The 13,833-nt window shown below is 41.5% G+C and overlaps 1 protein-coding gene across 1 annotated transcript in view; it reads right to left on the reverse strand.

Annotated features, from left to right (window-relative positions):
- Positions 1 to 1,339: 1,339 nt before the first annotated feature.
- ccar1 (cell division cycle and apoptosis regulator 1) overlaps positions 1,340 to 13,833 on the reverse strand; it is a 19,506-nt gene continuing 7,012 nt past the window's right edge. The window contains exons 6-23 of the mRNA XM_010770560.1: positions 12,993 to 13,182; positions 12,319 to 12,463; positions 12,058 to 12,213; positions 11,747 to 11,972; positions 11,394 to 11,507; positions 9,827 to 9,993; positions 8,794 to 9,004; positions 7,545 to 7,628; positions 7,219 to 7,407; positions 6,817 to 7,008; positions 6,481 to 6,702; positions 6,262 to 6,391; positions 5,395 to 5,483; positions 5,171 to 5,311; positions 4,657 to 4,777; positions 4,315 to 4,497; positions 3,207 to 3,412; positions 1,340 to 2,347 (exon numbers count right to left, since the gene is read on the reverse strand). Coding sequence (XP_010768862.1) covers positions 2,267 to 2,347; positions 3,207 to 3,412; positions 4,315 to 4,497; positions 4,657 to 4,777; positions 5,171 to 5,311; positions 5,395 to 5,483; positions 6,262 to 6,391; positions 6,481 to 6,702; positions 6,817 to 7,008; positions 7,219 to 7,407; positions 7,545 to 7,628; positions 8,794 to 9,004; positions 9,827 to 9,993; positions 11,394 to 11,507; positions 11,747 to 11,972; positions 12,058 to 12,213; positions 12,319 to 12,463; positions 12,993 to 13,182 — 2,847 coding nt within the window. The 3' untranslated portion in view covers positions 1,340 to 2,266. The remainder of the gene's footprint in view (positions 2,348 to 3,206; positions 3,413 to 4,314; positions 4,498 to 4,656; positions 4,778 to 5,170; positions 5,312 to 5,394; positions 5,484 to 6,261; positions 6,392 to 6,480; positions 6,703 to 6,816; positions 7,009 to 7,218; positions 7,408 to 7,544; positions 7,629 to 8,793; positions 9,005 to 9,826; positions 9,994 to 11,393; positions 11,508 to 11,746; positions 11,973 to 12,057; positions 12,214 to 12,318; positions 12,464 to 12,992; positions 13,183 to 13,833) is intronic.

Below are 13,833 nucleotides of genomic sequence, written 5' to 3' on the forward strand. Positions count from 1 at the left end.
AACATGCACAATATGTTATCCTAAATGTAATTGAACAGTTGAAATGTGTATCAGCTCTAAACATCTTGTTAAGTATAATGGCTAGCTTGGTTAGCAGTGACCTGATAATAGGAATACTACTTTAAAAAAAAAAACTCAAACCAGATCTAATGCAAGGAATACATATTCAACTCTCAAACAGAGGCATGTGGAATAGAAAAAACAAAAAGTCAAGATTCGCTAGGACACAAATCCAAAATGAAACCTTCTGCTGATGGTAGAACTCAAAAACATACTGGAAACAACATGAACATTTCTCCCAAAAGATATTGTAATTACAATAAGTAAACACTCTCAAAGACATGAACCCAGTGACCTCAGAGGGGCGGCAGAGCACATCTTGATATAATCACATCATTCAAAGTGATTGCTAAGGGCTTTATTGGCACTTCAAATTGCAAAAGAATGAAGGAAAGATTGCAAAACATCTTCATCTACTGTGGAGATACAAATGTCAACGTCTTAAAGAGTAGGCTATAAACAGAAGGTGATTTCAAAAATATTTCCCGAATTAAAAACATTGCAGGTAAGCTATTGTTAATGTATTAAGGATGTTGAGCGGGGGAACACAGAGGCTCCCCCTGCAGGCCTGACAGAGGGAGGGATTTAAAAGCTCTCAGTTGAAGGGGCTTGATTTCTTATTTTGTCAATTGTTAAGTGAATTCAATAATATAAAATGACTAAATGACAAAGGTGTTTGCAAACTCTATGTGTGCAAAGTTCTTCAAGTCAAGGACAGGTCTCTGTTTCTCCCTCCACTTTCAAATATGATACTGTAGTTAATCAGATATTGTCATATATTTATTGTCCTTAGTTTTCAAATGTGTTGTTATTTTATATATTTAAATGTGGTGTAACTACTTGTCTTTATTCATTTGTATTGTTATATCGTTTCTTAAAGGCCACCTATTATGCAAAATTCACTTCTTCATGTATTTTATACATAAACATGTGTCCCCTCTGTGTAAAGAGATTCTGAAAGTTTCAGAAAGATGTTTCGCTGACTTTTTGTCCTGATCCATTTCTATAAAAACCTGTCTGAAAATGAGCTGATCAGATTTTGGCCACTTTATGATGTCATAACGTTTTTTTGGCTTGTGTAACCATCAGCCAATCACCAACCAAGGTAACACCCTACACCAAAGCAATTGACTTGCATGTGTAAATGTACCGGGCAATAAACTTGATTCTGACTTAATCCCAGTTTTCCCTCCTGATTTAATCCGTTCACAGTAGTTATGCTGATAGTTGGCAAATCACAGGTAAGTGGTGAGATTAAAACAAAAGCCCAGAAACATTGTTGTGTGTTAAAATGGACCACTTTACTGTTGTACAACACATCCATACAGTACATTCAATAGAAAAATAAAATGGCCTGCTTTGTAGCAAATTTGAATGTAATTTGCATCCTTGCTAGAACAACCCAAGCCGAAACACACAAGTGCAGAGATGAATTTCAAGGGTTTAGTACACTTTAGCTGAACGCACATTCGTCGAGCTCCTCTTTTGGTTCATCTGAAGTTGACTTTCTTAGAAAACAATGCAGACGCTCGTCACAGTAAAACAGAAAGAGTGCAGTATTCGGTGAGTACAGTTGACAGCAAAGAGGTCCACGAGAAGCAGGAACCATGCATAGCCGTGTGGGAGGAGACTCCAGCAGAAACCAGTTCAACATACAAGAACTACAAACTATATGGGGTTTATTGGACAGTCGAGGTTAAACAGCAGAAATGACAAACCAAAAGATTCTGTCTGAACTAAGTGGAACCCCTTTTCCATCCAACATGACTTTCTATTCAATATATTTTTATAGTAGTTTCAATGAATTCTCTCGCACATAAATAGCATCATTATTGCTCATTAGAAAAACAAAGATCAACTCACACAAACTGGCATTTAAATCTACAACTAATCATTTCATTGGCCATAACGAAGCTAAAGAAAATAGCAAAAAGAAATGTTAGCAACCGAACTCAACTTATTTTAAACTGTGGAAATAAGCGTTTCAAAGCTTTGTCACGGATCAAATGACTCTGAAAGAAAAGTAACTCCTCTAAAACAAATCTATTGTACAAAGAACCCGAGGACAAATTAATTATTGGATTTAATAACACATGAACTTTGGAGACAATAGGTCCGAATAGAACAACCTATGCTTGTTGAATATTTACAGTTTTTAAGAATAATCAGTGTTACAGATTAGCTTATTTTATTTTAAATGTGTCACTCATTCATCAGAGCCGTTAGTTTGAGACGTCTGAACTTGATCGGCAGCAACTTCCTCAACAGGCTCCTCTACTTCTGGATCCTGAGAAGCAAAAAAACAAATCAGTGAATACAGCGACTCCTTTCAAGAGGAAGCCTTTACTAGGATACATATCAAACGGTGTTGCTCTCATGACTGACCTCGTGACTTTGAGTTAAAACCACCGCAAACTAACAAGACTGCAGCTAGACACATTTCTGTATCACTTTCAACACGCAATAAAACCTATTTCATTTTCTCTTCATTTACATTGTTTTATTTCATGTTCTGTTCTTTCATATATCATATTCACATGTATATGGACTTTTTGTACTATTTTGTAATTTATTATATATGTTGGATTGTTGGAGGAGCTCAGGTCAGAAGATTTTCTTTGCCATTTCTACACTGTAGCTTTGTGCACATGACAATAAAACCTTTGAATCCTTGAATTTGGAAACGTCTGAATTGAATGCCGTCAATTTGATCGGACAATTTTTAATACGCATATAAAAAGGAGAAAATACAATTTCTATAAGCAGGCAGCTAAAGTCAAACAAACTCTACTTCAGTCTGCACCGCCATTGATTTCTTTTTTGTGAAACAAGTGAAAATAATTGTGCAAAATAAAAAATTGTTAAAAGATTTAAATGATCTGCAGTAGACCCAGACCAATAGGAAACAATGTCCCCCTCCATCTACCATCAGATACACAGTGCCCTGTAAAGACAATTCGGGTAAAACTTATGACGGTGATTATGGGGATTTCCCATTAGCATTTCTGACACCCTGAGAATGGAAAAAGGCCTCTCTCCCAGAGAGATGAAGCAAGGAATGCCACTGGTCAATAACTAATGGTTCGGCCTGTCCTAACGATAAAAAAAGGTAAAAAGAACAAGGGGCTTTTCTAAAGATGTTGTACCTTTTCCAGCACAGCCAGCAGGTCTTTGACGGTGGCCGTCAGGGTGTTGGAGGTGTCGCTCAGCTGCTGGTGGAAGAGGCTCTTCTGCTCCTCCGCTGCCTTCAGGGTCTGCTCCGTCTGGCTCAGGGAGCCCTTCACCTCCTCCAGCTCCCGGGACAACGCTCTGTTGGCCTCCTCCACCTGAGCTTTCACCTTCCCATCTTCCCCTGGAAGGAGGCAACGCAGAGTTAGATGGAGGACCAGGATGACGGCATGTCAACCAATAGGAACCTCAAGAAAATGTCAGGTCAAACACTTTCTGCTACTCAAACTTAATGATTAAAAAGCACTTGAAAAACGAATGGTTTGCAAATGATTGTATGTTTTGTAAGAAAATGAAGACCATCAGTTACATTATTTTTTAGAGTTCTTGTAACTTGTTAGGGTTTACAGTTCAGGACAAGGAACATTTTCCTGCGCTAATGGGACAAACAAGTTAGTCGCTTCATTCTTTCCTATAAAGAACCCTTTAGCTGTTACTTAGCAATCTTAGCTATACACAATGAAAAGCAATTTAGCTGAGATCTATTTTATATTACAATGTCATAGTAATGTGCCAGTCGTCCACGTTCCAGAGATCACAGAGAGGTGAAGGCTGAGCGCAGTGAGGCTGGGCTTCTTTGTAGTATCAATTAGTCATATTTTAATCGCAATTACGATTATGGCTTGCAACGATTACGAAAACAACGTAATCGAAATAAAATGATTATTACTTCTTTTTTTCAAATACATTTTTTTTTTTTAATTGGTTTTTCAGTTGAATTATACTTAAAGTTCAGGGTAATCAACTGTTAAAAACATACTGTTCAAATATTTTTTCTCCAATAAATTGATGTTTTCAAAGTAAATGGATAATCGTTTTTAATAATCGTGATATCAATTATTGACCCAAATAATCGAGATTATGATTTTTGCCATAATCGAGCAGCCCTACTTTGTAGCAAAGCTCAAATTGAGCCACATCATTGTCCAGAAGGACTTCTGACACAGAGTGTAGCCTGCAACTCATGAGAACATGAAAACACTTCTAAAGACAGCATATACAGAATAACACAATTTAAAATCATACCCATTTTGGCATCCAGCACCAAGAGCTTTTGTTCTATTTCCTCTCGTGCTTTCTCACTCTTCTCCAGTTTCTGCATCATGCTGCCGATGTCCACCATGGCTCCGTTAAACACGATCAGATTACCAGACTCACTGGGCTCAGACTCTACACGGGTCTTAGGAGCAGGAAGTAGAGCTCGGTTACCTGGTGGGAAGAGAGAGCGAACAACTTTAGAGAAGGGCTTGCTATAGCATACCTCGGCCATACAGCTGAAGCTCATTTCATATGAAACTTTCTATTTCATCATAGATTCCAACATATGCTTAATAGACTTTACACATTGCTAAACCCATGTTAGCTCACCTGTGACGTTCTCTATCTGGGCTTCACTGAAGGTGGGGGTGGGCTCGTCCTTCCCCCTGTCCGTCAGTTTGCGGTAGTGACAAGACTCTCTGACCACCGGCTTATTCAACAGCTTCTTAATCTGGAAACAGACAAGACAGGCAGGCATTTAATAAGGACACCAAAAGAGGGTAACTGTGTGCCATAAATTCACTTACTCTTAGTAATGTTGGGGTTGATCAGGAGAACATTTTTTGAATAGAGATTGATATAGTGCGTCACACAAGCACACACGAGTTGCATCTAAAGAAAATATGCTTTTATTTTGTATGCACAGAGAGGTGAAGGCTGAGTGCAGTGAGACTCAAATTGAGCCAGATCACAGTGTAGCCTGTAACTCATGAGACATGAAAGCACTTCTAAAGACAGCATACACTATATGTATCTGTTCCTGATGGTTTAGGTTTGTGCTGTGGTTTCAGTATCAAAGTCCTAATCCTAGCCCTGCATCCCATAATGATGAGTGTCTGTTCACCTGAGCTCGAGAGAGGTGCAGGCCCAGAGTGTACAGGATCTCCTCCAGGTCTCTCTCCAGCAGATAGCCACAGTGGCTCTGGTCAAAGTAAACAAACGCCATCAGCAGCTCTTTGTTGTATGTGACCATCAGCTTCTTCTCCTGGAAAAACAAAAAACACATTTATATCAAATACCAAGATAATGCTACATCCACGTCTTCATATTTGAACAACAATAACTAACCTTGTCTTTAGAGGATCTTTCTTTAGACGACTTGCGGTCATCCTTGCGGTCTTTTCTGTCTCTGTCATTGGAGTCTTCATCGTCCTTATCTGAGAAATATCAAAAGAAATACATTTAGAAAAGGTGCCGATACATCTTTTATTATTAAGTTGTATTATAGGATTGCGTAAACACAACAAATATAAACTAAAGGCGCTTTCACACCGGAATACTTTTCCCAGTATAGTTCCAATATATTGCCGAAATGTTGCGTTCACACCAAAAAAATCCGGAACTAGAACTTAGTTCATGAGAACCTTTCCACCCCCTTTTCTGTCCCTGCTAGAGAGCAGGTACTTTCATGGGAGAAAAAGGTTCCTATGTCTGATTGGCTGGGCGGAATGCAAACCACGCCCCGTAAAACTCCCAAAACGTTTTGTGAAGCCGCCAGTTTATTGTCCTAGCATTAGCATTATTAGCATTAGCCCAGCGCACAAACAGAGAGAGACTAACTTATGGTAACATAAAAAAAAACATGGGAGCGGTGGCGATGAGGATGTGTCGGCCAGGGGACTTCGGGCGGCAGGATACGCCGTGAAGTTGTTTGCGGCCTGCCAGTAAACCCAAAGCAGAAGAAGAAGAAGTGACGTCAGCGGCTTCATTTGACTAACCCTTCCCCAGGAACTCATTCCGGTGTGAACGCGATCTGAACTTGTGAACTAAAGAGTGCTCATGTACGGCAAAGTACTTGGTGTGAAAGCGCCTTAAGTTAAGGCCTCAGAAATGGTGGTGATGTAATCCACCACAGGTTCAGCGTGGTTTCTCGTCAGACCAAATCCTATTGTGGGACATTACATATATATTGCATTTGAAAGAAAAGTGAAATACCATCATCATCGTCATCCTCTGCATCTTCAGCCTCCATGGGGTCATATTCTTCAGCATTATTCGTGCTGCTATCATCCTCCATCTCCTCTTCATCTCGAGACGGCTCCTTTTTCACAGTCTTTTCATCAGACTAAAAAACAAAAGTCAGAAGGACATGAGAACACGCATATCGCAGGGTGAACGACAGACTGATCAGATAGGTACGTTTGGGAGGCTTACCTTTTTCTTCTCCTCCTCTTCCTCTTTAGTCTTCTTCACTGCTGGCTCTTCAGTCTCCTCTTCCTTATCCTTCTTTGATTCACGCTTCTCCACTTCCTTTTTGGCTTTCTTCTCCTTTTCCTTCTTTTCATCTTTGGTAGGAAAAGCAGCCAGGACTTTATAAATGCGGTAGCCAAAATCTCTCTGTAGCATCTCGTTGAACAGCTCAGCAAATAGGGAAACCTGGAGGGAAAGAAAGCAACATGTAATCATGTGTGTGACTCATAAAGCAGACCCAGTCCAGCCATCACTATAGAATATGTAGACTTCTTTAAGACGGTGAGCAGAAACTCTCACCTCAAAGGAGTGCTCCTTGTTGTCTTCCAGTCTGTAGTCCAGCAGCACGCTCAGAGACATGACGCTGCAGTCGAACTTGCCGTTCTTGGCGGCCCAGTTGGGATGCACGATGATGGTGGGCTCATCGGGGAGGATGTAGCGCCTTTCTCTGCGCTGCCGCTCCAGCTCCTCCAGCTTCTTCTTCTCCTCCTCCTGACAGAAGAAGAGATTCATTTGAAGATAAAGCTCATTTCTGAAAAGGTTTTATGATAATGCTATTTCAAACATTTCTCACATTGGGATCAATAAAGTTCTATCTTATCTAATTACTGAAAAAAGACTGTGACATGTTAGTCTTGCTACTCAGTTACAATCTTAGAAAGTGTTCCACGGTAACGAAAGCTACTGATGCAATGTGTGTACCTCTCGGTCATCCTCAGGGCGAGATGGCTCCTCCTCCTCGGCTACTTTGACCTCTGGTTTCTCAGGCTCCTTGGACTCCTCCACCTGCTCCTCCACCTTCAGCTGCTTGGTGAGGCGGGCGATCAGCTGCGACTTTAACCCCTTGGAGCTTAGAGAGCGACAATCGAGCTCTTTGCGCAGGTCATTGACCTAGAAGAGAAAACAGGGATGTGGGAAAGGAACTTAAAACCTTGTGAGGAGAACAAATGAGCAATATTGATTTATGCACTATGTAGAAGTGTCTGTTTTACGAGCTCTATCTCTGAGGCGTTCCCTTTGAATCTTACCTTCATTGATTTGGGATCAAGTTTAGCCCAGTGAGTGGGGTTACTAACGTCAGCCGCTTCTTCCCCATCCTTCTCCTCTTCCTCCTTGACAGAAAATCATTCAGATAGAGACAGGCAGAGAGAAAGACAGAAGTGGAAAACAAACAGTTAGTACACCGCTCGTGGCCCGAGGGAACTTTAATGTTGATCCGTGCAAGAAGCAAGGTCACATCTGTCTTTCATTGTGTCGTCCTAGTGAGCTCTCGACTGTGTTTAAGTCCACTGCTACTGAAGCGTACACAGGGAAGCTCTCTAGCTCTTATAAAACCAAAAGAAATGCCCCCCAGCTGCCAATCAATCAATCTGTGGAACACAAAAAAGGTCAAAATCAATGAGAGGTGTGTCCGAAAAGGTGTGTGGGTACATCAGGTGAACTGAAGCTGCCTCCAAACGGAGTGAGGATAGGGTGGCCCTATGGTCTATGACTGGGGGATTGGGGATTGCCATTTATGGGTTTTATACACCTACGTCAGATAGGAGCCATCTGTCCAACCAACTGCCCTGGAAAAACCAAACTCTACATATAGTCCAAACGAAATGCAGAATCCAACAAGAACAGACAAGAAAACAGAAGTCTGGGGAGGTTCTCTTTTTGAAGTCAGAGGATATTAAATTGATGTGGAAAATCAAATAAAAATACACATTTCTACAACAAACACAATATTTACACGCAACTGACTACACAGATTCCAGCGTAAAGAAACATTTAAATTCCAGCGTTGCAAAATCATCACTGGCTCGAATTTGAGAGACTATTTTGGAGATCATTGCAAGCACCCACACTCAAAGCAGGATAAGCAAGTGTTGTTTTAAACAATGGCCGAGGTATACCAGGAATAGCATGAATTATTAAAGCAAGATTAGAACCCAATTACAAGGCTTTTGAAGAGCTGGAAGCTGTTTTATCAGTTGCGATTCTCGACCTACACAACACAACCTAGTCTCACTGCTTCCACTGTATGTGTCTGCTGGATGTGAGGGAAGGTGGATGTGCTGATGGGAGGAGTTGGAGCAGAGGAAAAGGGACAGGTGGAGGAGTAAACAGAAGACGCCTAGGTGAGGTTTGGTGGGGAAATAATCTGCATGTGTCTGTCTGCGTGAAAGGTGAGGTGTGCTTTGTGTCTGATGTGTATCTGGGGTTTGTTTTTGTAATTCCTGTGCCTTCCTGTGAGAAGCGGAAATGAGAAGAGAGGGATTAGCGGTTCAGTGCCTGTTCTCCATCCGCCTCCTTTCGCTCGGCCGACAGCTTCTCAGCCAGCTGCTCCCGGAGTCGCCGTGACAGCACCTCCCACTCTGAGCGGGTAGGAAGACAATGCCAAACATCCGGAAGAAACAAAACCACTGTCTCCACATGAGCAGGGACTGTCCGCCCCTTGTGAGTCTCCTCCGGCCGGTGATAGCGAATCTCTGCAAAACGATACCTGTCGCAAAGGAAGAAGGTGCATTGGAAAGAAACATTCTGGTCAGAGCAAAGTATAAAAGGCAGGCCTTGCTAAGGGCGAGCCTTCTACTGCTACTCCCTCCCATGAGCTCACTGAATGATGTACATTTCATTACAGTGGCCCTTCTCCCACACAACACACAATGGACCCATTCTGCAGCTCTCCAACTGTTGTCCCAGGTTACGGCGGCCATTTTGAGAAAGTTGACAGACAATCACATAAAATAAATCACATCCCCAAATTCATCCCCATTATAGCTTTAGCTAATTATGGATTAGTGTTCTGCATTTAACGTAGGAGACACTTAACGCACTACATCGGGGTTGTGAGAAGAGAGACAGAATCAACAGGACAGTGAAAGCCAGTTAAATATGTAAGATATTTAACTGGTAAGTAGAAAATAAATAAAAAAACAACATAGGCAGTGTCTTCTGGTCCAGGCTACTGCTTCCAGCCACAGTCCATGCGTTTGGTTTTTCTATGAAATATGCATTTATATATCTATATATATATATATAAATATATATAGAGTGTGACAGCAAGAGAGAGCCAAGACGACAACACACAAAAGACCAAAAAGAACTTTGCACAACACAATAAAGGTAAATAATAAGTAGCAAATTAACAATACAATAATCATTATTATAAAAAAGGAAAACATAAAAATATCACCCAACATGTCCAGGATGAGAGTTTGAATAGAAGTAGTAAATGGTAGTGATAAAAGTGATTTTAAAGTACCAGAAGTGATTAGATTTGAACAAAAACACAAGAGATATTGAAGAGAATAACAGCTCTTACCACTGAGTGCACAGACTAAGATCTATGCCTGTGAGTGCCTTGCAACAGCGTATGGCTGTCTTTATAAGGACTGAGGGATCCTTCTCTGGGTCGGCTCCGTCCAGAGAGGGAGACCAGTGACCACCAATGGCCATGGCCTCATCTTTACCTCTCATGCCCACCAAAAACTAAAGGAGAAAGACAGACGGTACAAAGAAGAGCCAGAGGGTAGAAAAGGTTAGGTGGAAATTGGGAATAACAATATGGATACGGGGTGTGGGGGGGGGCAAGTTCAGAAGCATGTCTAAATAATCATACCTCTGAGGGCAGGGGTTCCCAAAGTGGGGGTCGCGAGATGATTACAAATTTAAAATTTAAAAAAGAAAGATTTAAAAAAAAAAATGATAAAGATTTTTAATATATATGTTTTTTAATTATTATTAATAATAACGTTTGCATAGAATTTTTTTTCTTTGACAATCCACTAGCGCAGTGTTTCTCAAACTTTTTTCCCTTTTTTTCTCTGAAATTAATTCACCCCCCCCCCGTCGTTAGGGGGTCGCCAGTCTCTGGCACTGTTATTTTGGGGGTCGCGGGCTGAAGTTTGGGAGCCCCCCCACAAACAGGGAGCAAAGGTCAGTTAAGAGTAGGGACGGGAATTTGAAAGCAAATGTATATTCGAATATTCAACCCCCAAAAAAACAGTTAACCGATTAACCGAAAATGTACATATCATATACCCATTTTTTTTTTTTTAAGTTTAATTTTGAAAAATAAATAAATACATGTTCAAATAAGTATAGAAACTAAGTCGAATTTGTCAAATGTATTGAACTGGTGATCACAGTTTGAACAGTTGACAGCTATAGGCCTACAGGTTTCATGCTTAAAACATAACTTGGTTTTTAAATGAAAGAGGGATACACGAACAACATAACGGGTTAGGGTAACGTAACCCTATCACAACAGAGATCAACAACCTATAGCAGGGCCTATGCACAGAATGCAGCTATTCAATACTCATTCTTGTTTAAGAATATGAGCACGTCTACTCAGGGGAGAGGCGGGTGCGGAGGCGATTCACAATCAGACCAGCTGTAGAGAAGACCCTCTCAGCTGGAATTTGGGCCTAAGATGAGGTTTGAGTCTGCGTGATCTGCGTGTAGGGAGGGGCAGCAGCCATATCATCAGCTCGAACTAGCTAGATCTGATGGATTTGGACATAAACGCGAGTGAAGTATAACCGGACGCGAGAGAGAGAGACAAGCACCTGCAGCTCTGCCCGCTGTAAGGGACCGGTGAGCGGAGCAAAACACACCTTTAGACCCAACACATTTAGCTATGGCACTGTCGTATACATTGAATTATTCCATTTGATCATATGTAATCAACTTAGGCACCCCTCCCAAAAAAAAAAGGATTACAATAAAAATATTCATAACTCATATTGGAATACCTGAATAGTTTCGAACATTCGATGAATCGTTCCCATCCCTAGTTAAGATCCTTCCATATTGTGAGTGTCCTAAGCAATGTAATAGGATCATTACATGTCAGCTCATGCAAACATTCCACATGTGTAATGTACCTTAATGAGCCTAGCAGGGTGTTGGAAAGAGTCTTTGACTTCCTGCGGGTCCTCTGCCAGAGCACAGGACTTGTGATAGAGCTCCTCAATACCGGGGTTAGCCAGCAGCATCACCTGCATCATAAAAATACCACATTACAGTTATCCCACCGTGTATCTATATTCATTAAGTATTTCTCTATGCCTTACTTTGTATTGGTAGTGGTTTAGATTGCCAAGCTTAGAACAAGGAATTATTTACACCGTGGTACTAACAATACACAGAGGATGAGCCGGAAGTTATACTGCTAACAGAGCAATTAGGCTATTTATTATACCAGACAACCAGATGTATTTATCGCTGGCAGACATACCTTAGCACTGTAGGTGTGGTTGGCATCAGGAGGGTCTAGCACAGCTGTATTCTTGACTAGAGGGTCCACCTCTTTGTGTAAGATGTGGAAGTTACAGGCATTATTATTCTGGAAGGGTCTCGTCACTGGGAAGGCATCCACCCAGGTGAAAACGGCATTATAGAAGTCGCTAGGAATGTAGAGGCTCTGATAACGCCTTCTCAGCTCCATCAGGTCACAGCTGGATCTGGAAAACCCACAGAGGAGAGTTATTACCTCCACAACCCAAAGTGAACAACACTTCAGTGATATGTTGCTAACAAACGGCTTACCCATCCAAGCTGAACTTGGAAAACTGGACGGTGTAGCGAGGCACAACCCTGCGCGGGCGTCGAGGTGAGCGTTCCCGTCTGGGAGAGCGATCTCTGGAGCGTTTGCGTGTGGGCGAGCGTTCTCTCGACCGCCGCCGCTCGCGGTCTCTGTCTCGACTATGGAATTGATGTATAAAAACACTAAGATGAATAACTTATGCTGAATGCCAGGGAAAGTGACTAATATCAGATGATCTGGGGTGAGATCTTTCGACATCTCACCTGCGTTCCTCTTTAGTCCTGAGGATGAGCTCAGGGCCTCGATCGTTGCGATTGGGGAACCGCGGTGGAGGCTCGATGCGTCGGACAGGCTGCGGCTGTGGCATCATTCTCACTGGGGGCTGAAGCAGACCCGCGCTAAACACATCTAGGGACGAGGGAAATCATCTTGTTCAAGCACTCCTCATTCCACAAAGACAGTTGACATTTTGACCAGAAGTGAAGAGGAAAGGGTGGAGTTTATTATAACCAAAGACAAAATAAGATATTATTTAGCGGCCAAAACCTTATAATTAACTTTAACACACTGTGAAAGCTTTAAAGCGTAAAGACAGAAACACTGACGATGCCCAAAATCAGACAACACCATGGTAGCTATCTTTCAATCACAAGGTAGCACCAGACTAAAGTATACTTTTCTCTACTATAAATGGGACCATGATGCAAGAAATGAATATTCTACTGTATAATATAAGACCTAAGAACTGGCAGTGGAGACTAGTGTAGTCGCCCCCTGGTGGCTATTAGAAAGTATGCAGGTTGAAGGCACTTCAGCATTAGCTTTACTCTTCAGACCTGGGTATGACCATGCCAAACCGCTGCAGAGATAATGATGCTCATCACCCCTTGTTTGTTTCATTTTTAAAACAAGACAAATGCAATCTTAAGTATTTCACCTTTGGGTGGGGGCTGTGGCAGCAGAGACTGAGGAGGGTTTTGGAGGAGAGGAGCCAGAGAGGCAGCGGAGAGCTGGGCTTGCAGGAGGGAAGGAGGGGGAGCCTGGGTCTGAATGTATGTGTTCGGGGGAGGCATCGACTGTAGCATGTTGGGGGCTGCCTTCATCATGTTAGGAGGTTGAGGCTGGCTCTAGAAAAGTGGGAAAAGGCAATAAAAGAGAGGTGATGTCAGCAAATGTTTAAAAGCAGACCTGAAACAATCTTTAGTTAACATGACAATGACGGCTCAACAACTAACAAGATGAAAATGTACAAAATATTGGTTAGTGGCTGCTTGCAAAAAAGAAGGTCTGAACATCTGCTTGAATGAAAGAATTGTAGAAATGTCATTAATCTCTTAGAGACGCCAAAGAAAAAGCTGGTGCCTAAATCAAGTATAGCTCTTTGGCTGAAGTAGTGACCAAGCAGCCACACTGAAAACACATTCAGAAATATTAATATAATATAAAAAATAATATATATTAGAATAACATATTTGTTTTTGTTTGATAAGGCACTGATTCAATTGGTGAAGTATTGATTTGAGTGCTACTTCAAACCAATTCTTTAAACAAAAAAATACTGTAATCCAGCAGAGCCTCCTAATGTACCGTAATTTTCGGACTATAAGGCGCACCTGAATATAAACCGCAGCAGCTAAATTGAATGATGTGTACATATATAAGCCGCACTGGAATATAAGCCGCAGTGCAATAGTAGCTACAGAGCATGTACTGTGCTGTGTAAACTGTACTGTATCACATAGCGTTTCAGACACAAAAACTTTTCAACTTTCAAACTT

This window comes from Notothenia coriiceps, unplaced genomic scaffold (genome assembly GCF_000735185.1).
Source record: "Notothenia coriiceps isolate Sejong01 unplaced genomic scaffold, NC01 NC01_scaffold00008964, whole genome shotgun sequence".
NCBI lineage: Eukaryota > Metazoa > Chordata > Actinopteri > Perciformes > Nototheniidae > Notothenia > Notothenia coriiceps.